The sequence below is a fragment of the Lissotriton helveticus genome, chromosome 8, assembly GCF_964261635.1.
Source record: "Lissotriton helveticus chromosome 8, aLisHel1.1, whole genome shotgun sequence".
NCBI classification, from domain to species: domain Eukaryota; kingdom Metazoa; phylum Chordata; class Amphibia; order Caudata; family Salamandridae; genus Lissotriton; species Lissotriton helveticus.
The window spans coordinates 1,329,058,306-1,329,083,772 of NC_136069.1; the positions used below are offsets into that span (position 1 = coordinate 1,329,058,306).

A 25,467-nucleotide genomic window follows, 5' to 3' on the forward strand; every position below is an offset into this window, starting at 1 on the left:
CATCTCACAGTGCCCGCCACACGGTGCAGGGATTTCCAAGGGGGCACCATAGGTGTTCCTCATGCCCACAACTGAAGGGCCACGGGCGAAGGGGGCCCTGCTAGGGGGCCCCAACGTCATGCTCCAACAGCCTTACCATGTCGAAAGGCTGACATGGAAAGGCTGTCGGAAACCATTGGGTAGCTAGACCATGTACCACCCATGGGGGTCACTGTACTTGCCGCCTGCAGCATGCAAGAGCGGGGGGCAGGGGATACTACAGATTTCCATGATGTCTGCCGCTGTGGGTAAGAGCGAGGGGATGGGGGTGCTGTTGATTCCTATGACGGCCAAAGATAAGAGAGGGGGAGGCCGCCACCCCCAAAACTCATGGAACCCACTCACTGTAAGGGCCATGTGCTGGACCAGGTTTGGTCTAATTCCCCACTGGTCACAACACCCGGCATTGCCCCATGTGTTTGGTCGGACCACTTTGAACCTCTCTAGACGAATATATGATTTTACAACGCTTACCTGTACCACGCATGGCTTTACCACGCGAATTTTACTTCGCATGTGTCTTTACCACGCAGCAATTGATAACGCAGGATTCTACTCCGCAAATTTTACGTTAACTAACCTCTTACGTCCCTTCTAAATTTACATAATGATACTGATAGGCTACTAAAAATTATTTCAAAACTGCCTAACAAAGCAAAATATCGATGTTTATTACATACCAATACTACAGATTACCTTTTTCTAAAAACATTTTTAATTTACAATGCGCTTTAATTATATTTTTTTTATGTATAAACATTGGATCCTTATCTCACCTCTCCACTGCCCTTCACGGAAACGAGCGTCAAAACACGTTTTGAAAAATAGAGATAGGACTACTATAATGACGTACACGTCACGTCGCTGGGGAGGCTCTTTTCTTGATCGTCAGAGGCACTTAATATCTTTTTTTTCTCAGTTTTCTTCTTATTTTTTCAACCCGCTTGTTATTTTTTTGGGGGGACCCCCCCCAGCCCCCCCCAAGCCCCCTCAGCCCCCCCTTTTTTTATAGTTGTTTTTTCTTAATTATGAACGAGCAGGAAGAAAAAACAAAAACTAAAAAGAAAAAACGTTGCGTGGGGAAGACCGTCGTGGAATGCACCCGTGTTGAAAAGACGTTTGCGTGGTAAGTGAATCGTAGTAAACGTCATGCGTGGTAAAGACTTCGTAGTAAATGATGTTTCCCCTCTAGACAGACTGTAATTTCTACATACACTGGCTATGTCCATTCCATCTCACCATCCCGATATTAATACATCGGAAATCAATATCTCTGACTGGTTGCAAGCAGCTAGCGACATCCATGCCCCATTTAAAAGGGTCAAACTTGCCCGACGTGCGGATGCACAAAAATGGTTCTCATCGGACCTCAAAGCTAAGAAACTGGCCTTGCGCCAACTCGAATACTGTTGGCGACGCAGCTATGCCCCTGACCTAAAAGTCTGCTACACTAAGGCCAGGAAAGAGTATATGAAAAATGTCTTAGCCACTAAAGCTGCTTATTTTTCCTCCTGCATCATCAATTCTACAAACAGATCAAAAGATATCTTTGCTATTCTCAATGAGTTAACGACTCTTGACAACGTCCGTCCAAAAGCAGCCCCGTCTCAGACGCTCTGTGACTCCTTGAATCTTTTCTTCATTGAGAAAATTGCAATTATAAAAGCCACTATCCCACAAAATCTACACCCCTTTCCAGATGCCTCTATGAGGACTAATCATACTTGTGCACCAAATAGTTTTCCCCTCATCACCCCGACTCAATTTCAGGAGTTGCTGGTGAGAGTGAAATCCGGTGCCCCTTCGGATAAGTGCCCGCCCTACATTTTAAAAGACTGCCTCTCAGTCATCCCGGCCCCGGCATGTACTCTTTTAAATGACTCACTGACTTCCGGCGTGGTCCCCCTTGCATTTAAGGCAGCAACAGTCATACCGCTTTTGAAAAAACCTGGGGTGGATCCTACCTGTAATGCAAACTATCGACTAATTTCCCTCCTGCCATTCTTGGCAAAGGTATTGGAGGCTCATGCGGCAAAATGCCTTTCCAACTTTATGGAAGAAGCTGAGTGCCTTGATCCACATCAGGCGGGATTCCGTCCCGCCCACTCGACAGAGGCAGTAGTAGTTTCGGTTCTCGACTCGCTCCGTGACTGTGCAGACAAACGTTCCCCTCAGGCTTTGGTGCTCCTGGATCTGTCGGCCGCATTTGCCACGGTCGATCACACCATCTTGATCGACCGTGTCACCAGGGCCGGCATCCGGGGCACGGCAGCCAGCTGGTTGAAGTCCTTCCTTGAGGGCCGTACTCAGGCAGTCCGCATGGGTGACCTGGTGGGCACCACTCAGACCATCACATGCGGTGTACCCCAGGGCTCTTCCCTGTCACCTCACTTGTTCAATCTCTACATCTTTCCACTCATTCAGGCTCTTAGAGATAGACAGGTGACAGTGCTTAACTATGCGGACGACCTGCAACTACTTTTCACAATGGATAACTCTGATGCCTCCATATCTACCTTCCTATCCACCTTGAGCTTCATTCAAGCATGGATGGACCAAAACCATTTGAAGTTGAATCCAGGTAAAACGGAGCTGGTCCTCACAGGAGACAGTGCTAAATATTGGGGCCCGCACTACTGGTCGTCAGAAATGGGCCGAGCACCAATCCCCTCTACCTCTGCAAAAACATTGGGAGTCATTGTGAACAGTGACCTTTCTCTCAAAGCACAAGTAGGTCAGGTAGTCTCTAAGGGCTTCTTCCAACTCAGGAAAATTCGGAAGGTCCGCCGTCTTTTCACCCGGGAGGCCTTGATACAGGTGGTGATCGCCACTGTGATCTCCCATTTAGACTATGCGAACTCGATCTATCTGGGCCTGCCTCTGTACCTTCTGAAACGCCTTCAGATGGTGCAGAACCATGCGGCCAGACTGATTTTAAATCAGCCGAGATGGCAACCTGCCACCCCACTCCTGACAAAACTCCACTGGCTCCCTGTGGCTCAGCGCAGTACCTTCAAAGCTGGCTGCATGATTTTTAAAGCCCTACACTGTAAAGGTCCCAAATTCATCGAGAGACTTATCATAAAGTATGCCCCTGTTAGACATCTGCGCTCGGTCAATCAAGGCTTACTTCAGATACCATCTTTTAAGCGCAAACGCACGGGCGGATGCAGATTCGGATCACTGGCCCCACGGCTGTGGAACACCTTCCCCTTGGACATCCGGCACTGCCCTGACCTTCTGTCATTTAGGAAAGCCTTAAAGACCTGGCTTTTCCAGCAAGCATTCCAATAAATCTCGGTCGCCTGTTTCCCTGGTCATATCCTCTATCACTGACAGCGCCAAGAAACCAATCGGTGTTAGTGGGCTTAAGAAATTTCTTTTAACATAACATAACATAACCCAGGGCAGACCGGCCCCTCACAACCCCCCTTGCTACGCCACTGTTGGAAACCGCCCTTATAATCTCAGTGGCAGAAACGCCCTCTATAAGAGATTATATGAAGGTTTCCGACTGACCGACGGGCTCCTTGAGCACATTGGGAGACAGGCGGATTGACTGGCCGGTTTACACTCGTACCGCCGACATTGTAGTTCAGCAGTCGGAGTGTAAACCAACCGGTCGGAGGTTTATCGACCGACATGGTAATAGGCCCCCAAATCCCACTATGTGTGCCCAGGGCCTGTAAATCAAATGCTGCTAGTGGGGCAACAGTACTGATTGTGCCACCCACGCAAGTAGCCTTTAAAAGGGTTCTCAGACCTGCCACTGCAGTGTCTGCACGCAGTGTTGACTGCCATGTCGACCTGGCAAGTGCACCCACTTGCCAGGCCCTGACCTTCCCTTTCCTTACATGTGAGACACTGCTAAGGTAGGCCCAAAATATCTCTAAGGGAAAGGTGCAGTGTGTGTGAAAGGTATAACATGTACTGGTGTGTATTACATGTCCTGATTGTGAAATACTGTGCATTTAATTTTTCACTATTGCAAGACTATCTGTCTTATAGGTTAACATGGGATTTGCCTTGAAAAACCTTACAAGCATAACTTTCCATTAGGACAAGATAGAGAGCGGGAGTTTAGGCTCCCTGAACTCAAAATTTAAAAATACATCTTTTGAACTCATAATTTAACGATACATCTGTTAGTGAAAAGGTTTTTTATATTGTATGTTTGAAAATACCACTTTAGAAAGTCTGCATTTACTTGCTTAACCATCCTGTTCACCTCTTCCATTTGTGTATTCACTGTCTGGGTTCAGAGTGACAGGAGCTGGGTATGTGCATTCACAGTGAACAGACTCAAAGGGGCGGGTTAAGGTGTGTCATGCCTTTCCTGGATGACTCGTAGCCACGCCAAATAGACCTGGCTACATTTAGAGTAGTGCGAGGAGTTGTCAATTGCACCTGAATCGTCTGTGGCTGCCTTCCTCAAAACTGTCTCCACCTCCTGTAGTGAACCTGGCCTGAGCCAGGCAGAACTGATTATGTGTGTCAGAGGAACTCTGTTTGTACCCACTCAAAGGAACATGCGATATAAATATTGGGGCCCTGACCCCAGGACATTAGAACTCTTTGGGATCAAGAAACCTTCCAAGAGGAAGAGCTGGCGAAGCTGAGAGGAGAGGCTACCACTTTGTTGTGTGCTTTGCTATGTTGACCTGCAGTGGCTGCTTCTGTTTTGGACAGTGAAAGTACTGGACTGGACTTTCTCGAAACTTCTTTTTTGGAGTATCTCCAAGGGTTTTAGGTAGAGCTAGAAGTCTCAGGAGCAGCAAAAACTTCCCTTTCCTGTGGGTACCTGCATCTGGAACTGTATGTTCCAGCTACCACAGAGGGAAAAAACAACCCGATGCCGTGACTGACACTGCTGCCGACTCCATGACCTGAAGGCACCGCAGAGAATACTTTGGACTGCAACCCTGGTCTCACCGACGATGACCTTCACTACACTTCACAGACACCACAACCCCAATGCCTGTCGGCGCTCCTGACTTCAACCACACGGAGTTCGATCTGCAACACATGTGACTTCAAGGGCTCAACGACTCCTGCACCCACCTCCAGGAACGAAGCCTGCTGACCCCACATCTTCGGAGTTCATCGCATAGTCCACGACGCGCTACATTTCCAAGGTACTGTTTGCGGGTCTTCCTGACACTGTAGCTGGCCCGAGACGCCACAGTCGGCAAGAACTGTTGCATTTGTTTGTTAATGACTCTGTGATAGCCCCGGGTGGAGCTATTGACTTCAAGAAACTGTTTTAAAGTCTATTTCTGCTTGTTGATATTTTTGAATAACTGTCTGTTGGATTCCTATCATTTTGATCTTGTTTTGCACAGATAAATATTGGCTATTTTTCTAAAACGGGTGTGGTGTCCTTTTATAGTGTTTTCACTGTATTACTGTGTGTTATGTGCAAATGCTTTTCACATTGCCTTTGAGATAAGTCTGACTGCTTGCATCAGACTACATAGGAGTTGAGCTGGAGTTATTTTAGAAGGGTATCCCCATTTCCCTGACGACAAGGAAGGGTCCCTACTTGGTCAAGGTGAAACCTCTGCCAACTAGAGACCCTCATGTCTAACACCTGTATTGTGATGCAAGTTTTGAACTTATATTACATATGTGTGTGTGTAGTTTTGCAAAGATTTTAATTAGCCATGCAATAAAGTATATTTGATATTTTATATATTTGATATTTGGCAACTGTATTGCTCACATAGCCTTCAAAAAAGATGGGTGCTAACATTTTTCTTCTTTTCTTTAGTACCAATATACTTACGGTAACACCAAACTATCAAACTTCAAACTATCAAAACTTTGCTGACCATTCTTTCATCAGTCAATTACCTCTATTATCAAAGTTAAAACCCACAAGGTCACGTTTGAGCAAAAAATTACTCTTAACTTCCAAAAGTGAGGTGCCATCACCACATTTATCAGCATTCTACTCCCTCTGACATAGCCTTATTTTTTATCCTTCCCCTGAGGACTGTCCAGAACTAGTGGGAACTCTTACAAATACCCGAAAAGACCAACCCAACTCTTACCTTAGACTGGTGAAAATCAAAGCATCCTTCTTAAAGTGGTCCAAAGAGTCCCACTCCCTAAACTTTACATCCATATACAGGCTCATTCTTTTATTTGTATTTGTTTTCAGTATAGCACCTGCACTGTGAGTTGGTAACTTCAGAGGACTCTGGTAGTTTGGAACAGGGGAAAGGTAATGGTAGAACATACATAGAGGACTTATTTAAAGTTGAGTTCATATCCTTGGAGGAAGAGTTGAGTCCTGATTTACTCTTGCTCGTGACAACAATAAATCTACAGCTGCAAACTATCAGCAACAAATTAGAGAATGCCCACAAACTTATAGATTTGTGGGCATTAACCACCTTCAAAAGGTGTCCCCAAACTGGACCATCCAACATTCTCATTAGAAAGCAGATTGTTTCACATGTAAAATTGCACAACACTGGTAGAATTGTGTGTATGGGTAAAACAATTTACGAGTGGAAATTAATTTATGAATTACAAAGTTGTACTAGAACTGATAAATACAGCAGTTCGAGGAATAAGATCCATATGGGTGTTCAAGTGGCTTCATGAATCAGGGCCACTGAGACCACTATCAGTTGGTCACGCAAGCAATGTCTGCATGAAGATACAACTGGTCAATTAAGACCGGTCCTCATCACATACCTACTTGCCTGACTGGTGTGTGCTTCCCTGCTACTTTTATTTCATGGAAGGTTTACTATAGAACCCTTATTACACCGGTGTTATCACAGAAGAAATAATAGGACAAACCATCCACTACCACTATTAATTAATTGAGAGGATTAATACCAATCCCTGATTAGCCAGTAAAATGAAAAACTCCCACACAAGACAACTTGCACCTAATGACGTTCTCCTTCAAGTTATCCACAATGCCCCTAGACAACTGGTAAGTGATCTACAATAAGTATTAGTGTATGAGCACATCACAAAACAATCAAAATAAATAATACAAATAACTGAATAGCAAACAAATTGTATTTGTGGATGATACTGTGCAGACAATTCCAACTTTGAATTACCTGCACCTACATTTATGGGACTAAACTGCAGGAGAGAGCCCCAGAAGAGGGACTGTAATAAAAGCTGTTTTTGCTAAACCTATGGGACCAGTCTTTCATTCTCCTTTTGCTATTTCTCTAACAAAAAAAGGACAGCCTACAGATCAGCATGAGTAAGAACACTGACTGACTATCTGTCTGTCACCCATCTATGCAGTGAACCACAAGCACAATCGCATGCCACTTCTCCCTGTTACTGCACCCACAAACCCCTATGAAACATGCATGGACACTTAAAAGCTGGTGATGTCATGGACAAGCAATCCTTACTTCCTTTGTCCACTGGCTCCACACCTAAGTATCTGTAATGGAGCAAGGAGCAGAGAGCCACTAGGATGCTCTAGTGACCAGGAAAAATAATTTAAAAAAACATAGAAAGAGGAGAACAAGTGGACCTACGTTATAGCAGTGGGTAAAACTACTGGTACACTGTTTTGAGAGGAATCTCAGCAAATTCAGACTGCGTCATAAGATGTATTATAGATATAGGGCCAGATGTATCAAGCATTTTTGCGTTTGCAAACAGGCAGATTCACAGAATCTGTCTGTTTGCAAACGCAAAACTTGCTTTTCCGATGCAGCAAACCTAATTTTGCGATTCAGTAGCCTGTTACCAAATCGCAAAATGGATTTGCGATTCGGTATTAGGAAGAGGAGTGTTTAGGGCGTACCTGTCTAATACCGAATCGCATCTGTATGTGTGAATGTTTTATGACCGCAATTGGGGTCGCAAAACATTTGCATTTTACCACCTACTTCAAGTAGGTGGTAACCCATTCGCAAATGGGAAGGGTCCCCAAGGGACCCCTTCCCCTTTGTTAATGTTTGTAAAACTAGTTTTAAGAGTAGGCAGTGGTCCCACGGACTACTGCCTCCTCTTAAAAAATTAAAAGAAAACTTCATTTTTCGTTTTGTAAACCATCTCGTTTTCCTTTAAGGAAAACAGGCTGGTTTACAACAAAAGGATTGCTTTATTGGAAAGCAATCACGGACATGGTGGTCTGCTGATCTCAACAGGCCACCATCCCTGTGATTTTTGCCATTCCTCGGGGGTCGCAAATTGCGACCTACCTCATTAATATTCATGAGGTAGATCATTTACGACCCCCTAGGAATCGCAAAAGGTGTACTATACACCTTCATACATTGCATTTTGCGATTTCCCAATTGCGAATCCTTGTGATTCGCTATTAGGGAATCACAAAATGCTATCTACATACATCTGGCCCATACTTACTGCCTGCAAATAAATCACTCTGGTTGGCTGACAGGATTTCAATGTTCCATTTGAGGAACTAATTGTGTGTATAATTTAGTTTTTTTTTGTTTATTGCCTCTCACCCTCTTGCGATGTAAGGTATACGCGTCTTCTGGAACTGGAGCCGGAGGATTTAATCTTACTCCCAGCTTCTGCAGGAAGTTTCTGGTGAACTGGTCACAATTTACAATCATGTAGGGAGTAGCATACAAGACAATCTCCTTGTTGATGTTGAAATGGTCCACTTTGTAGAACTCCTCATCATAAGGAGGGGGGAGCGGAATCCGATGCCGTCGAACAATTGTTCCTAAACAATGAAAATAAAAGCTGATGAACCATTGTGTGTAACGTCAACTCCACTCAACTAGACTTTTCAAATATAAATGTATAGTAATGAGACTGCTAACATAAAAAAGAAAGAATAGAATTTCAAACAATGAGATCACGGAATCAACATAGTCACATTGAATATTCCTTTCACCAAAAAAGCAATTGCATCATACTAGGGGGCATATTATCAAGGGGGTTTATCTCCACTTTTTTGGCTTTAAAAGCCAAGAAAGCGGAGATAAAATTATCTCCCTATTACCTAGCTGTCGCTAACACCAGTTAGCGACAGCTAGTAGGAGATAGCGACCATCTTGGTCCCCGCTTTGCATGTCAGTGATATTTATCACTAATGCTATCTCCTATTACCAACTTTTGGAGATATTCGCGCTAAGCGCGAATATCTCCAAAAGCTAACACCTGCCCCTGAGCAGTTCTTAGCCATGTTATCCAACGGTAGCTGGATAACATGGCTAAGAGCATTAGTTCAGTGATGCATGAATATCGCTGACTTTTCAGCGATATTCATGCATTTCGGCCGATTTTTATCGCTTATGAGATATACCTTGATAATAGCAAGGTTCCTAAGTGATAAAAATCGCCGCAGCTCAGCGATAAAAATATCGCCGCTAAACCAACATAGCGATAATTATCGTTAGTTGTTGGTAATATGCCCCTAAATGTTTTCAGCTGTACAAACTCAGAAGATTATGAAAAATTACACCGATCTTAAAAATATTTATGAAATAAATTATATTTAAAATATAGTCAAGGAAGACTAAAGATGAAAGAGGAGAAAAATGAATTAAGATAGGTGAGGTTGAGTCAATCAATATGCGAATAGTCTAGTGACGGGGCAACAGGGTGAGGCATGAATGGATCTGATGGCTTCTATAATGACACTTACTTGTGCATAATGAACCCGAGTTCTACCAGCACAGTACGCCCAGAGGCAGTTGTTGATGCCATTCACATGTAGTAGTATGTCTGTGTAGCTAAAACATGTTAGGGGGGTATGGAGGGAGGTGGTAGAGGAGGGATATTGATCAAACCCTGGACATGGGGATATAGTGATTAAACCTTCAGACATGGAGAGCTATTGATTTAACCCTCAGAGACTGGCATTTGAGAAGAGCCCTGGTAGAACATATGGGGTTCAAAATGCCATTGACAGCCTGTGTTTAGTCAACGCTCAGGCCTAACAAACATTTATGTATCGTTGTTACCTTCCCTACAACTGTAAAGCGCTCTGATATCCTTCGGGATCTAGTCCGCGCTATATAAAACTTTATAAATAAATAAATATAACCATGAAAGGAGAAAAATGAGTACCCGCAGCACAGAGCAGTAAACCCAAAACGTTGTCTCAAAGGACTTTCCTTCAAAATAGTTTCTTGACATTCAGAACGTGCCCCTTATAGTAAATAAAATAGCTGAATAATTGAAAACATTTAAATGCTTCTATATGCCACTGAGGTGGGATAAGAGTGCCAAGCCAAGGCATAAGGATGGAAAACTGCTAGTGTCAGCAATACTCAACAAATTGATATTACATCAAAATGAATCAATACATTACCTTTAGAACCACTTTAAATTTGCTTGACATTTTTTTGCGATGCAGATAAAAAGAAGGACCTTTTTTGGAATGTTAGATGAAAGGTGTGTAACACTATGACTGTTCCTAGGGAACATCAAGCCACCTAACAGGGACATTATGTGAGACATCAGATCATGAAATTAGCCAACAAGTCGCAATTATCGTTAATGCTGCCAAGGTCAACAGAGGTAGATCAGAGGGGCCCATCTGCACGTATTGTTGGGCACCATCACTTGTTTTTCCTCATCAGAAACAGATCTAGAGCAAGAGAGAGTAAAACAGAAAAAGGGGTAGGGGAACAGTGACAAATGGAGAAAGCAGGGATGACAATAAATCTGCTATTTTAAAGAAAGGGGCGGGGAGTGCCAGGTGGTGATTTGGAATCAATACTACACAGCCTTGGAATTTGACACCTTTGATATTCAACGGTGCCAGCCTCAGGCTTGAGATCAGAAATGTGGGCCCTGCCACTTATTATTGTATTAAGCCCTGTTACGATGATTCCTCTCAAAGCATGAAATGTTTGACGGACGATTCCATCAACATGACGGAGGCAGAAGGCAAACATACACATTTTTAAAACAATTTCTTAAACTAAAACCCAAAGTGAAATTTTGATTTGGAAACAATGGCTCACAATGAGAGGGTAACATTTTAAATTTTTAACTGGCTGTCACTGCCAGATTTGACCTAATGGTGACAGACAGTGAAAACTGGCCATGTGTTCTCCCACTCTAAATTGGATGGGTGGACACATAGATAAAGATTGGATGGCCCTTACTCTGCCAGGCCTTCGGAGGTTTATGTCAGCGGCAGAGATGGAGTTGTCTCCGCTATGAACAAAATGAGGGTTTGCCCATCTCTAAATGAGGCAGGCGGACCTTCAGTTTGGCAGAGAGGGACGCTCTAAATTGACCCCTTAAACTTAAAACAATCGGTCATATGCTGACACAAAGAAACATTTGAAGATATTGAGGCCTCTAGTGTTGAATGTGCTTTAAATGCCCCTCTAAAACGCAAAGATCTTAGCCACTTTTTGAGCAGAGAAAGTGCAGTTTGGCCCTAATTATAAGTGGTCTCTTAATTCCAATGGTATCAATAACAGGAGCTTCCAGCACCATCAGAATACAAGTTTTTTTTTACTTTTGCCCAGCGTTTATGACTGCTAAAACCACCCCAAAAACTCTGATCGTAAGACTTGCCCAAAATGAGGCTACAATTGTCATATACCTAATTAGTACATTTAATTTACATGTATGTCCCTATTAAATGGTAGTACATGTACCCAGGGTCTGAAAATTAAATGCTACTAGTGGGCTTCATTACTCATTGTGCCACCCACCAAAGTAGCATTTTAAAACGTCTCAGACCTACCATTGCAGTCTTTGAGCAGTTTTAAACTGCCATTTCGATCCAGAAAAATAAACCATTTGCCAGGCCTAAACCTTACTTTTTAATACTTATTAGTCACCCCTAAGGGTAGGCTCTAAATGCGTTTAGGGCAGGGTGAATTGTATGTAAAAAAATTATATGTGTGTTTAAGTTTTACACATCCTGACAGTGAAAAACTACTAAAGATGTTTTTCACTGTGGTGAGGTCTAACTCTCTAGTTGACTAACTCAGGGTTACTATATTACATTTAATATGTGATGCCTTTGAATTTGGAACATATAGAGACAAGCTGTTTGCACTCAAATGAATTGTAATTTTAAACCCTCCTTAATGGTGAAGTCAGAGTTTAAGTCACAATTCTGAAAATGACACTTTTACAAAGGTGGCTTTTTCTTGTCCTACCCATTTGTGCTTTCTGCCAGTGTCCTGGGTCATCTGACAGAGAATGACTCTGCTGTTTGGGTTTGTGTATTCCTCCCACACAGTGACACAAAGGGGACTAGATTTGGGCAGGGTGGACCATCCTGTCAGATGGCTGGGGGTGGAGTTGTGCCCTGCCCCACTTACACATCAAAGGGTTGTGCCTCCTGCCCACAAAGAATTCTGACACTAGGCCTGTCCTGTGTTTTGTCACCCCAGACAGTTTGGAGCCTTGAAAGGGGAAAGAACTTTCCAGAGCCAGATGGGAGGGAGTTGGTAGGAGAGGGACCCCCCCCCCGCACACACAACGGTTGGCACCAGGTAGGCATAAAATTTGGACCTCCAGAGACACTCTATAAAATACTGTTGGACCAGTGAACATTGCAGAAGAACGACTGCCCTGCAGCAGAGGATTACCTTGCAGTCTGAGAAGGAAGACTGGACCTGCTTACCTTCATCCCAGGCTTACTTCAATGACTCCAATGGTCAATTGGTTGAACTCCTCTGTGAGCTACATGGATATAAGAAGTTCCAGAGGCCTTCCTGCAACTAACCAGCTGACCTGCTGCATAGGACCTGCCTGGACCTGCAACTGGACCGGCCTGAATCCTGTCTGTCTCTGATGGAGTGAGTTCCTGATCCCACTGACTCTGCCACCCCGATGATTGCCAATGCAAAGCTCCAGTGAGACCTGCTCTTCACGCTACAGCAGCCACCAGTGATGACCAACAACGCGAGATCTGCAATCCATTCTACAGCAACAACAGCCTGCATTGACCACATAAGGTGACCAATTAAGCTACTGCAATGACCGTCCATGACTCCCAACTGGCTTTCCGCACAACGAGTTGAGATGCTCTCCCTGCATCTCGCAGCCTCCTCCACAGCGAACGGGATTCTTTGTGCCTGAATCAGCAGGACTAACTTTTTCCGTGCATCAGGCATGCCATTGCAGTCGGCCTGAACTTGGACTTTCTCCCAGGTCAAGCTCAACCAGATGATCATGGGTGACAATTTGTGTTTTTAGTCTCTATTTTTACCTAAAACTTTAAAACAGAGTATCTCCACTTCTACTGATTGGATATCTGTTGTTCTGGTATCATTTTATTTCTTCAAATGTACTCTATCTTTCTAAATTGATGTGGGTTTTTTCTTGTGTTGTTTTTTCACTTTTTTACTGTTTGTATGCAACATAAGTTTACACACTGCCTCTAAGCGTGACTGCTCTTTGCCAAGCTACCGGAGGGTTAAGCACAGGTTAATTTAGTGACTTTATGGTTCACCCTGGAAAGGATTGTGGCTATTGCCTGAATGGAGCTCATATAAGTAACCCACTCCATAATCCCAACCAACATTGGTGTATAGGAACATCCATTTACAAAGTGCTCCCTCATCTTAACAGGTAGCAGCACGCCCCTGTCTGTAGAAGGGCAGGGATGAACGCGTTGATGAAGCATGCCACCATGGTTATTTAAAAGAAAATGTCTTTGCTAAACGCAACACACCATCCAGTCCGGCATTAAAATGACGCTTGACTTCCCATGTCACATCTTACAACCTCATGAGATAGTAGAAAAACGGTGACACCACCTTTTTTGTTAGGGGGGTGGCAAGGCACTTGGGAGGGAAGTTTTATAGTTGTATAAGTACAATATATCTACATGGACTGGAGGAAATGTTTCCGATACTATATTTACGAGCGCGCTACCCACACTTGAGGAATCTGTGTCTTCATTAGAGACTGAAGGAAATGTGAGTACAAATGTATAATATATTGCCTCTATTCCATGTTGTACCTAACTTCAATCAAAATAATTTAAACAAAAAAAAGAAAGTTTCTTTTTCCCAGTCCTATAAAGAGGTTACTCCTTCCTTTCTTCTACAGCAGGAGGGACTCTTTTTTGGTTATTTGATTGTTTTTGGAGGACGAGTTACCTCCTTTTACCTCTGCCATCCCCTGGTGATTTGATATGAGTATAAACATGGCCATCATCTTGGAGCAGTATTCTACATTCTTTATTAGTGCTGTACTGACCAAACAGTCACGGAAATGCTGTGGTACACTTGAACATTTTAGAAAGAGCTACCAAATGCCTGTGACCTTTTAAATCTTTAGTGCCCAGTACCATGTTGATAAGGTGTCTCATAATGTTTGTTGCATTTCATTATGCATCTTCATCTGAAACATTCCATAGTACTAACAGGGGATGTGAATTCACTTCAGACAGGCAACAGCTCATCAGAGGTTGTTGTTGGGGCAGCAGCTCATCTTCCTGAGCTTGCTAAAGGATACCAATCCAATCCAAAAATTCTTTATTTCGGCCACATGGGCCATAAAAGAAGCAATAAAAATACATACAGATAAAAGACAATATATACAATAAAAAACCAACTGGACCTGCAGTGTTTAGAAAAACATGGTAAAATGGATTAGCCAGACATTTTCTTCCTTATTATCCATGCTGCCATTAAGAATTTGGAGACCGCGAACACAATGTGGCCCAGGGTATTAGTTTTCAGCACCCTGTAGGCTTGTAAATAGTTACTGAAGCCCAGATTCCGGCATAGAGGGGCTAGCCAGCGCCTCCTCGGGCTCCGATAAACATGACAACAGAACATTATGTGCAAATCATCTTCATCCTTAACTTTACAGCATGGGCAAAGCTTGTCGCCCCCTAGCGACCATTTATAGGTAAAAACTTTAGTAGGGAGCGTACCAAACCTCCATTGCAGGAACAATTTCCTCGCCAGAAGAGGGTAAATAAAATCCATAAAAGGTTCAAAAGTATAAGAATTTTTGGATACTATAAAACGTCCCGTCAGGGTGCCACTGTCATATGCACTGTCCATATCAGCAAGGATTTTGTTCTTATAGAGCTGTGCCAGGGTTTTGCGCGAAATCCTTCTACAACCCTGAGCTGGGTCATCCCATAGGTCTGGCAAATTCAGGCTGGAACATTCCGACTTGATGAGTGCCAGCCAAGGGATCTTACCATTGACATCCAGCCTCAAGACGTGTATGAGGTCCTGCCTATAGTGATGCAGCTCCTCAGTGGTCCATAACCGATGCCAGTACTTCACCGGTTTCGACCGCAGGTCCTCTACGATTGACGGGAGGCCCAGGTCAAGTCTTAGGGGGAGGAGTGGTGTGCCTTGCGGGAGAGCAAGAAGACGTCTGAGGAAACAGTTTTCCACCCCTGCCATGACCTTCCCAGCTTTATGGCCCCACAGCTCACTGCCATACAAGGCAGCTGCCTTCGCCTGAGTCCTGTACATTTCCAGGGCCGGACTGACAGGCTTGAAGGTGGACTTGTTGGATACCCTCAGGAGTGCGCCCGATAGCTGGGAGAGTTTCAGCCTAGATCTTGCCACCTGGGAATCCCATGTCAGGTTTTCTTGGAGTGAGACCCCCAAATATGTAAAGGTAGAAACCCTTTCCAGACTGGTTTCCCCCAGTTTTGGATTGGGTCTGGTCTTGGTCGGAGGGTTGAAGATCATGAACTTAGTTTTTTCCGTGTTCACCTCCAACCCATGTTGTCGACAAAAGTGACCAAAACCATCCACGATCCTCTGGATCCCCATGGGGGATTTGGAAAGAAGGAGGGTATCATCGGCAAACATAATTGCCGGAACCCTCCTTCCTGCCAAAACCGGGGCGTCATTATCCCCAACAGCGTCAAGGTGTTGAATGACGCTGTTGATGTACAGACAGAACAGTGTCGGAGCCAGGACACAGCCCTGTCTGACACCTCGGCGGACCGGGAATTTACCCGAGGGCTTGCCATCCCTCCCACACCTCACTACCGCAAAGTTGTTCTCATGCAGCCTAATGATGATTCTAAGGAGGTGGGGGGGAACTCCTAGCTTCTGCAGAACCTCCCATAACTTCCCCCTCGGGACGAGGTCGAAGGCTGACCTCAGGTCCACGAAGACCATGTACAGTCGACCTCCCTCTAGCGTAACCGTCTTCCAGTACAGGAGAAGGAGGCGAAAAATTTGGTCCATGGTCGACGTGTTCTTCCTGAAGCCAGCCTGTAGAGGGCTCAGGATGTCATTGACCTCGACCCAATCTAGGAGATGGTCCAAGATGAGGCGCGCGAAGATCTTTTGGGGCACATCTATGAGGCTTATAGGCCTGTAATTGGAAGGGAGCAGAGTAGAGCCCTTCTTGTGGATGGGCACAATCTCTGCCCCCAACCACGACCCAGGGATCGCCATACCTCCGAGAATGGCATTAAATAGAACGAGAAGGTATGGGCCCCAGATATCCGGGTGGTGCCTAAATAGATCCCCGGGTAACCTATCCAGGCCTGGCGCCTTCCCCACTGCTAGACGTTCTAGGGCAAGCTCCACTTCCCCCAGGGATAGTTCCATTCCGAACTCCTCAGTACCCAAGGGCAGTTGCAGCTCTGCGGCCGGGCAGGGACTGGTATCTTGGTAAAGAGCCCCAAAATGGGCCTCCCAGACCGCAGGGGCTATATTGGACTCAGTCGCTTTACTGAGTTCCCCTGACCCATTATTTACAAGGGCCCAAAATTGCCGGGAGTCCCTGAATTTGAGGGCATCGTAGAGGTCCTGCCAATACTTCCAGTCCCACTCGGTCCTTGCAGCCGCCAGCACTGATTTATGGTGGTTCCTTAGGTCACGCACTTTGGCCTTGTCTGACCCCTCTTTTATGGCTGCAATGAGCTCAGATTTTGCTGCCCTGCAGTCTGGGGTGTACCAGGTGGGGAGAGGGGTCCTTTTCTTTCGAATCGGGACCTCCGGATGGAATACCTCGGCCAAGTCCCTCACTAAAACCTGGTGAATGTTTCCCAGTTTCTCACAGTAATCAGGGGTTCTTGGTTCGTTCAGGAGGGCATCCACCTCCATAAAGCTTGGGAGCGCCAGCTCATATAATTTCTTGATGGACTCTTCCGACCTTACAAGCTTTCCCCACTTAACTCGGCGCCTGTTTGTGGTCAGGAGCAAATCCCCCATATCAACCCCTTGGCCAGCTGGGGATGAGTCCGTCAAGGGCAAAGGGCACACAATATTTAGGCAAAGGGCGTTGTGGTCGCTGTCTGACCTCTTAATAACCCTAAAGTCCAGCACTTTGGGCCAAAGTGAAATGTCCACCATGATATAATCTAGCCTCGACTCATGGCCCCTCCTATTGAAAGTACACACCGAGGGGGTATCGGAAGGGGTACGACCATTACACGCCCTCAGCGCGCTATTCAGGGTAAGGGACATGAGTTGTAAGGCTAGAGGGGACCAGGTTTTAGGGTGAGGAGAAGAAGAGGGTGGAACCCCCCAATGGTCGTCCTCGGCCGTAAGGGCACCATCGAGTAAACCTTCCAAAGGTTCAAAGTGGCAATTGAAGTCTCCTCCAAGTACCACCTTGTAGTCACCCGGAAGTTGGCCCAAGAAGGAAGCCAGATCATTTAAGGTAGGTGATTCACTTGGCGAGGCAACCGGGCGCGAGTAGACGTTGACAATGGCCCACGGAGTTTTGCCAGGCCAAGTGAGCCGCACACACTGGATGTCCTGCGAACACGTGCGAACCTGCTCCGCCTGGCACCCAGTGTGACTCGCAATCCAGATTGCCAAGCCACCAGATGGCCTCCCCCTCCCAGCCCATTTGGCAGGGATTTCAAATACTTCAAACCCTGTCTTGGTCTGAGCGGCCCTCGCCCAAGTCTCCTGAAGGAGAAGAATATCACATCCACCTACCAGGGAGTCCCATTCAGAAGAGCCTTCCTTGTTCGCAATTCCTGCCACATTCCAGGAGAGAATTCTCAGTCCTGGGTCAAGTGGCAGGCTGCCCTGAGCTCCAGCAGGAGGTTGCGGGGTAGCCATGGGTAAACCAACGTCTGGGGCACCGGTTCCGCCGACAGCGGTGGCAGCAGGACCAGCCCGCTCCACTGCCCCTGTTTGCGGAATATGGGCTAACCCGGTGTTAAGTGAGGGACTCAGTTGGCACAGATTGTCAATCGTGTCAGCCCCTCGCTCATTAGCGGCCTGGAGCCGGGTTGGTTCCATCATAGGGATCACACCCAAACCCACACAGCTTGGCACGTCATCCACCCTATTCTCAGGACCAGGCAGGATTGGCCTGGTTTGTGGTCAATCGACCTGGTCCAGACAGGAAAACCTGTTGTGATGTATGAAGTTTGCCTGAATAGTTGGTAAGGGGTGCCTTGATCTGTAACGGGAGCCATCTACAGCAAAGCCCACCCTGGTCCATCCCTTCTCACTCCCTCCCACCGTGTTGCTACCACTAGGATAGAAATAAGAAAGGGGTACAAGTTCTATTGTGGACTTGTCAGGCCTAACAAGCCAGTTGCAGATGTAATTTGCAACGTGTGGGCTCCTAAAACTTAAGACGATGCAATCCCCTGACCTGTTCTTTTTGGTAGAGCCAATCCATGGGATCCTCCTTACCATCAGAACCTCACCCTTCAAGTTTGGAGGCAGCGGTCTATTGATACTGAGCCAGCTTATGGCCTTATTGCGTAGGGAGTCTTGAGACTCCCTAACACCACCAGCTAGCTCAGGAACTCCCACCATGATTGCCGTGTATGGAACAGCTTCTGGGGGCAGATTGACCTCCCTGCGTCTATCTGGGGGAGGGACACAACCATCACTTAGGGCATTTGTAGGACCCACTGGCGCCCTTGACTGCGGCGCAAGCCGCGGCGCAGGGGGTAACTTAGATCTCCTGGGGGCCGGAACAGGGGGCCTAGGCACTAGAGGTAACAAAGTGCGCGTCTGAGAAATAGACGCACCATTTGCACTAGACAATGCCCTACTGGAAACCTGGGGCAATGTGGAAGGAGGTAAGCTATTCCCAGGTGGTTCCCCGGTGGCTACGGGGGCGTTTGCAGCTACACCAGGGCTTCTCCTAGTAAGGATATTTTCCCGGGACTGGAGTAGATTCTCTATAGCCTCTAATCTAACTGAGATGGGGGTTAACAAATTCTTGATAATAGCTGTGAGGGAATTAATTACTACATCTGAACTATTAAAAGATAGCCCACCAAAGATAAATGGGCCCGCCGCCGCTGGTGATAGCACAGGAGCTGACGAGGCCACAAGATCCGACCCAGACCCAGATAGAATGAGCTCAGGGGAGACCGAAATATCTGTACTATCTTCAAGGGTTGATTCAGATGCAACAATTTTTGCCCTTTTTACCCTCTTTATTTCAGCAGGCCTTTTTCTTTTTAGGGGCTGTGCCACCCCACTATCTACAGGGACTGTTGACAAGGCCGCTTGACCCGCTTCCAACGTGTTTAGACCCATGTTATCCAGGACAGCAGAGTGGTCGGAAATCCCCGTTGGCCGTGGGGAATCCCGATCCCTCTGCGTAACCGGAGTTCTTAACTGTCGAAGTACCGACTCAATAGTCTGGTCGATGCTGTCCAGCAGAGACATATGGGTAGCGTCCGTGGTGATGGGTGTACTAGCATCATTTGAGACAGATTCCCCAAGGTCCAAGAACACACTTTCAGGACCCATCTCAAGGTGAGAGTCCGTAGATGATTGACACTTGCTGATTTGGGAGGTCGCTTTGGGGAAAAAAATTTCCAAAGTGCTTGTGCCATGTTGTACCGACTTACTCCTTAAAGCTCTGGATGCCATAATGAGGTAAATGATGGAACAAATTGGCAGGGGCGTTAGAGGGGGGGCCCGGTCCGGTCTCTCCCGGCCTCTAACGGCCTAGAACGGCCCGCTCTTTGCCCGGTCTTCGCCCCGGTGACCGCCCCGCGCGCGTCCCGCTGCGCGCGTGAGGGGATTCTCTTAAGTGTAACAAGGGGGCGTGTCACTGGGAGGGGGCGCGAGGCGCGGCGGGAAGAGGAACCAGCTGGCGCTGCCAGATGGACTGCTGGTCCTCGCAGTCCCGCTCGCCTCCGCCTCTCACCTCCACTGCGGCCGGACTTGCAGCAAATGAATCCCCAGCAGGGCGTTGGCTCCCAACCACTCCTGTGGCGAGCAGAAACTGCAAACAACACAAACTCCTGACTCGAGCGGCACCCGCGAAGCGGGGGCCGCGAGGAGTTAAGTACACTCAGGCGGGGGGGCGTGGCACTGGGAGGGGGCGCGAGGCGCGGCGGGAAGAGGAACCAGCTGGCGCTGCCAGATGGACTGCTGGTCCTCGCAGTCCCGCTCGCCTCCGCCTCTCACCTCCACTGCGGCCGGACTTGCAGCAAATGAATCCCCAGCAGGGCGTTGGCTCCCAACCACTCCTGTGGCGAGCAGAAACTGCAAACAACACAAACTCCTGACTCGAGCGGCACCCTAAAGGATACCAGGGGTGGGCACAGAACATGTCTTGTTCCAGGTGTGAACAAGTTTTCGCGCCCTTGGTCCTTCTTTTCACAAGTGTCAGTATCCTGCAAGCCATTGCTAGATCATCCTCCTACCAGTGAGATAAACAAAAGGTCTCCTGTCTGATACTCAGTAGAGTTTTAGTATTGACCCTAAACACACAACAATCTGAGCTACACTGGCCTGTACAGGAAGAAGAGATAAAAGGGCAGAAACACTGAAATCCAGTGGAACAGATGACTGCTACCAGAAAGGTTCACAACTGTCTTTTAGGCACCCACCATGATGGGGCTACACACAAATATGTGTGTGTGTATCCCCATACTAATCATAGACATCTCATACTCGTTGGGCTGTGAAGGGTCCTAGTCATTACAGACTGTAGGCAGTCTCCCTACCAGAGGCTCCAGAAAAAAACGTGTATCCCAAAATTATAATCAGTAGCCACTAAACATGAGTTGTGTTGTGGAATGGCAAGAGGGGCAGTCTTTATGAACAGCAACACTTGTGGTATTAAGCTCTATGTAAAAGCAGTGTTTTATGGTCACCTAGTTTGACCCTGTAAAACAGTATTGTACAGCATTGTTTCCACTACATTATAACGCATTTTACATGTACTCATCGCTGTACAATAAAAAAATTGAAAACCTGTTTTGAGATGCTCCTCTACACCAAGACGTTAATGTCTCCAAGGTGTGATGTCAGCGATATGAAGGTACAGAAGACTATTTTAAAGAAGATTGTGTTTTCAGACTTACTGTAATTTACAAATTAAGTAGAAGAATGCCAGTAAATTGGGAAAGGTGTGTATCGGTCACGTTAAATTGCTAGAAGCAGCGAGGGACTGTTAGGTTGTGCACAGCCTCCTATAAGAAATAACCAGATTGTAGTGACCAGAAGCTAGGCAGAGGTGGAGTTAGAGCAAGTTTCCAAGATGGTAAAAAGCCACTTGGCAGAATGAACAGTGGGGGTGCAGCAGTAAAGGAGAATGAAGGGAACTGACTTAGGAATTAGAGGCAGGCTGTCCAGCAATGAGACTTCAGGGTGAGAATACATTTTGAAAAGTTAGATGTTATGAATAATTCAGACAAGAGTAGGCTGAGCAGACTTACACATGCTGTACATACCTTGTGGAATTCCACTGTTTTTGACATGTGGTTCGACCACCTGAATTGTATCATCTTCAAGGTAAAAGTATATTTTGCATTGCCTGATTCTGAATTTTTCTTCTCTGCTGTCAGTGATGGCCTCTTGAAAGTAGGCATGGAAAGAGAGCACCTGTAGGAGGCAGACATAGGCAGGTAAAGAAGCAACTCAATGCTCACAAAATGTAAAATGTTAAAAATTAAAAACTTCTCATAAAATAAATCACACTATCTATTGACAAAGTTCAATTCATTGAGAATACACAAGCACATCCTAGCACACCGAGCTTTGTAAAATATGTCCATGGCATGCCTATCATTCAGAGAGTTTCTTTTGGTTAACGTTTTAGAAAGCTGTGTGAGGAAAACAGCAGTTTTGTTGTTTGATTTGCAAATTGCCTATGATTACATCTTAAGATCTGTGCAAATAAATATACTTAAGCGTTCATGTCTGCTCAATCATAGTGTGCCACTCGTTAATCATCCCACGGTGATGTGTTTGAACTTAAAGGCTGCTAGAGAGAATTGCTCAGCATTGAAGATAACAAGGACTGCATAAAGATAATTTCAGAAAGTACGTCATATTAAAAGTCACTTAAAGGGCTTTGGGAAAAAAGATTATAGGCACTGGCTCTAGAATCCATAGTGCACAAAATAAGAGACATTTGGAACAACTACTGCCAAGGTGGTGACGAGGAGTGAGGTGATCACTGCTGAAAAGGATTTAATCTCATTGTAACGGTGGCGCTTTATTTCACTCAGGATATGAGGTAGAGGGGAAGGCAAATAATTTGAGAAAGTCATCTTGAAGTTCCTACTCTAATTGCACAAACTGCAGAAGACAACCCGTCAGGATTTAAGGAAGAGTTCCAAATTTTGAAAACACGAAGAAGGAACAATAGCGTGCATCAGAAACACATTCTAGTCGCTACAAGAGGTGCCGGGGCATCCCATAATGAGAGGAGTGATAGTGATTTTAAAAGTGGCCAGTGAGTGGATAGGCATTCTGAAAGAAAATCTGTGCATAAAAATATTCTGCATTATAATATTAAGTGCGTATGATGGAGCAGCTGTACATTGAAGTTCCAGTCAACTTAAAGAAAAACTTCCCTTGATTATGAAAACAACTATGGTAGAATATAATGTAGATAAAGGATACATCGATGAGGAATAGGTAAATGTTATACTTGTCATCCTTAGGGTGGCCTCTAGGCACTTTACCACTTCTAACCAGTGCTAAAGTGCATGTGCTTCTCTCCTAAACATGGTGACATTGGTGTATCCCAGGGGCCGTATTACACAAGTGCCCTGGGGTTGAAGTGTTGATAATTGAAAAAACGGACAGGGCGTGGCTTGGACGCCGACGGGAATGGCGGCGTGAGCTCGGACCTCCGCGCCTGCTCCCAGTTAAAATCCTGATTTTGCCCTCCTCTCCACGCATAATTGCCTGGCGCTAAATCCCCAAGCAGCCTGCAGCATATAGGTAGCGGACAGTGGCGCTGGGGGACTCTCCTGGGTGCTCAGGAGCGGGGTGTCCGGTGCGGCCGTACGTGGCCGAACAAAGGCAAGATGGCGGACGACAGCCGAAGCTGAAGACGATCCCCGTGCCAGACGGTGAAGTGGGCTGCCAGCGGACCCTGAACTACGTCGACCGCCGTCTGGGGTTTGACCTAGCTCCCTGACGCTGCGGCTTGACGACTTGCCCGCACAGAGGCTCCGAACCCCGATTTTGGCAGAAGTGGAGGTGGGGCTCGACTCCGACCAGGGCGGGCGCTGTGGCTGCATGCTGGTTGAGCCCTGAATTCCGGCGGGGGACTGCAGCAAGGAGGACATCCTTGGCCGGCACCGGCGACTGCCTGCGGCATTGGAGGGGGCTGGTTCATGCCCCAGGAGGCCTGTGGAGGTCGGCGGTGGCGGACACTGATGCGGCTATAGTGGCGGGGAACGTCGGAAGCATGGCGGAGAGGAAAGACGCCCAGAGCCTCGCACTGGACCAGCAGCACGGCGGAGGTGCGGTCCTGGAAGTGATCCCGAGGTAGGTGCGGTGCTGGGTGCCTGGGCTCCGCGCTACGGAGGTGGGGTGGGCTTCAGGCGCGCGGCGCTGTGCTTGCTGAGGGAGCAGGGGCCGCTGGAGTAGCGCGAGACCTGGATGAAAGTGCAGTGACCGATCTGAGCAGCGCGGAGACTGCAGCGGGCCTGCAGGGACACCTCGTGATCGGCTGTGGCACTCGGCGGACTCCTGGAGCATTGTGCTGAAGGGGGATGACCATTGCTTGAGCCTACTCTAACAGTGACGCGATATCTGGTGACCCGCGATTTGCCCTCGGTACGGTGATCTGGTAGTACCTCATGGGACGCTCTCCTGGAAGTAGCGAGGGGCTATCCTAGGAGTGCTGAGAAGGGAGTGCTTGTAGCTTAGTAGGGACGGGCCTTCCTGGAGAAACTCTCCTGGCAGCTGCTCTGCATTTGAAAGGGCAAGACTGCGCGCTTGCTGTTGATGCTGGAGGACTGGCTGGGGTCTCTGCTGTTGCTGGCCGACTGGGGGTGAATTAGTAGTGGTTCAGAACTGTGCCCTACATCAGGTCGAACATTAGCACTAGGTCCGGCAAAGCTCACGTGGCATAGAAAGCACTGGCAGTGTGGAGGAGGCGAGAGAACAGCGGAGTGGCCTTTGAGGTGACGCATTCTGTGGGCTATCCGGTAGGGGACTTACTAGCCAAGATGAAGCCTAAAGGCAAAAAGGATGAAACAGTGGATCCGAGTGGTGTTGCCACAGTGGAATGTAAGACAGGGGAGAGTTGGCCCGACCCGGGGCTCCAGTGCAGTTCGATAGGATTATAGAAGCGATAGCTGCCTCTAAAGACGCCCTACAACAAGACATTGTGCAAGTAGCTACTGGTCTGGGACTTCTGAGAGCGGACCATGCGAAACTGGTAGACAGGGTCAAGACTAATGAAGATACCCTCTGAGACTTGGCGCCGGCGCAGTCGGCTCTGGCAGCGAAGTTGGAAGACGTGCTGGATCGAATAGGGGTCCTGGAGCAGCGGGCAGAAGATGCCGAGAGCCGCAATAGGCGCAACAATGTACGCGTGGTGGGCCTTCCTGACCAAATTGAAGGGACAGACATGGTGGCATATTTGGAGAACTGGTTCAGGACGACGGTGGTGCCGGAGGGATTGTCCACCTTCTTCACGCTTAAGAGGGCGCATAGGGTGCCAGCACGGCCTCCGTCACCGGGCCGACCCCCAGGCCGATGGTTGCGAGGTTGCTTCACTACAAAGACAGGGACCTGCTGATCCAAAGGGCCCGCTCGTCTGGCCCATTTGCGGTGGAGAATAGCAAGGTGACGATCTTTCCGGACTACACGCAGGACGTCCAGAGGCGCCGCGCGTCGTTTCTGGCAGTTAAAAAAGAGCTCAGGGAAGAAGGGATCCAATATTCCTTGTTATTCCCTGCGAAGCTGAGAATCATTGTGGATGGCCTTGCGCAGTTTTTTCACACGACGGAAGAGGCGTGGTCATGGCTCGAAACATACAGGGCGGGAACGGATAGTAAAAAACATCGACGATCGGAGCTGACTGCAGTGCCGCAGGTCCGCAAATCCCAGAGGCTGCGGAAACGGAACAGGAATTTGCGAGCGCAGCTACTGTCGCAGGCAGCAGCGGAAAGACAGGGGGCGTTAGAGGCGGCGGCGGCGATCACTGGCTCCCAGACACCTGTCTCAGTTGTAGGAACTGACACTGAGGAAGAACGGCAGCGGTCGGAAGTCGAACATTCGGACACAGACAGCACCAGGGGCACGGACGTCACGCCCGGGACGGCAGACGGAATGCTGGATGAGTAACGGAAGG

The 25,467-nt window shown here is 47.2% G+C and overlaps 1 protein-coding gene across 1 annotated transcript in view; it reads right to left on the reverse strand.

The window, feature by feature from the left end:
- Positions 1 to 25,467, reverse strand: part of EFHC2 (EF-hand domain containing 2) — a 381,628-nt gene that overhangs the window by 258,395 nt on the left and 97,766 nt on the right. Inside the window, exons 3-4 of the mRNA XM_078656188.1 lie at positions 21,599 to 21,749; positions 8,505 to 8,728 (exon numbers count right to left, since the gene is read on the reverse strand). Coding sequence (XP_078512314.1) covers positions 8,505 to 8,728; positions 21,599 to 21,749 — 375 coding nt within the window. The remainder of the gene's footprint in view (positions 1 to 8,504; positions 8,729 to 21,598; positions 21,750 to 25,467) is intronic.